Source organism: Eimeria mitis, genomic scaffold, assembly GCF_000499745.2.
Source record: "Eimeria mitis Houghton genomic scaffold, Emh_scaff1227, whole genome shotgun sequence".
NCBI lineage: Eukaryota > Apicomplexa > Conoidasida > Eucoccidiorida > Eimeriidae > Eimeria > Eimeria mitis.
The window spans coordinates 1,538-3,008 of NW_013568321.1; the positions used below are offsets into that span (position 1 = coordinate 1,538).

General features: G+C 47.5%; 1 protein-coding gene across 1 annotated transcript in view; it reads left to right on the forward strand.

Annotated features, from left to right (window-relative positions):
* Positions 1 to 492: 492 nt before the first annotated feature.
* Positions 493 to 1,471, forward strand: part of EMH_0032310 (uncharacterized protein) — a gene marked incomplete at both ends in the record, with an annotated part of 2,019 nt that continues 1,040 nt past the window's right edge. The window contains one exon of the mRNA XM_013494624.1: positions 493 to 1,469. Within this exon, the coding sequence (XP_013350078.1) occupies positions 493 to 1,469 (977 nt within the window). The remainder of the gene's footprint in view (positions 1,470 to 1,471) is intronic.

The window sequence follows — 1,471 nt, forward strand, 5'->3', positions numbered from 1 at the left end:
AGAAGAGAAGACGAGACAGTGTATTTTTCTTTGTATATAAGTTAATAAAAGAGACAAAAAGAGAATAAAAAGAATAATAATAAATAAATTATATAATAAAAATATATATAAAAACAAAATACACACAAACCACACGGAGACACCGGGCCTCTGCTGCGGTGTCTCCGCAGCTCCAGCGGTCTGCCTGTCCCCTTTTGTGTTGTGTGTGTGTTTTTCATCTTTCTCTCTTTTTTTATTGTCTTTATTTTTGTTTTTTATTTATATTTTATCTCTTTTTTTGTGTTTATATATTTGTATAAAGAGACAGCGAAGGGTCTCCTGGACCGCTGGCCTCAGCAGCAGCAGCAGCAGCAGCAGCAGCAGCTAGCTGTCTTTTTGTGTGTTTTTTTTCTTTTTTTTTTCTTTTTTTCGTCTGTCTTCTTTCTTTTTATTTTATTCTTTATCTATCTAGCCCCTATCTGTCTCCTTTTTAATTTATAATAAAGACAGAGAATGCAGCAGCAGAAGCTCAGGGGTCTCCCTGTGGGGGGTCTCTGTCTCTTTGTTGTTTTTGCTGCTGCAGCAGCACTCTGCAGCAGCGCCGTTTCTCCCTCTCTCGCATCCCCTTTCTCCCCCTTATCCGAAGACCCAGCACCACCACCACCACCAGCACCACCAGCAGCAGCAGCAGCAGCAGCAGCAGAGGGAGCAGCAGCAGCAGGAGGTCACCGAGATAAAATAGGAAAGATGAAGGTAAAGGTTGGGGCCTCTCGTCTTCTCTCTGCTGGTAACGGCATAACAGCAACAAAAGGAGATATACAAATAAAGGGCTTCGATGCTCACCTGAAGTTTAATACGCTGCAGCTGCAGACGCAGCGTGCTGCAGCAGCAAAAGCAGCAAAACAAATTAAAATGCCTTTTACTACACAGCTAGCTCGCATCAGCGGTGCAGCAGCAGCAGCAGCAACAGCAGCAGCAGCAGATAACCCAGACCAGACGAATCAAACAAATACAGACAACAACAGCAGCAACAGCAGCAATAGCAGCAGCAACAGCAGCAGCAGCAGCAGCAGCAGCAGCAACACAGCTCGTAAAGAAAGGATAATGAGGATACTTAGAGTCCTCGTGCCAGCCATTCGACAGAGACTGCTGCTGCTGCGGTTCAGTCCCCAAACTGCAGCAGAATCAGAACCAGCAGCAACCCCCAGCAGCAGCAACAGCAGCAGCAGCAGCAGCAGCAGCAGCAGCAGCGGGGACAGTGTGCAGACGCAGGGAGGCAGTGAAACCCCAGGACCTGAGGAGACAGCAGAGATAAATACAAAGACAGAGACTGAGAAACTAAAAACAGAAAACGAAAGGCTGCAGCGGACAGTTAGAGCTTTGTCTTTTGCTGTTAGGGGTCTCCTCCGTCGCTCCATGCTGCTGCGGTCGCAGCTGGCTCAGCAGCAGCAGCAGCAGCAGCAGCACAGCAGCAGCAGCAGCAGCAGCAGCA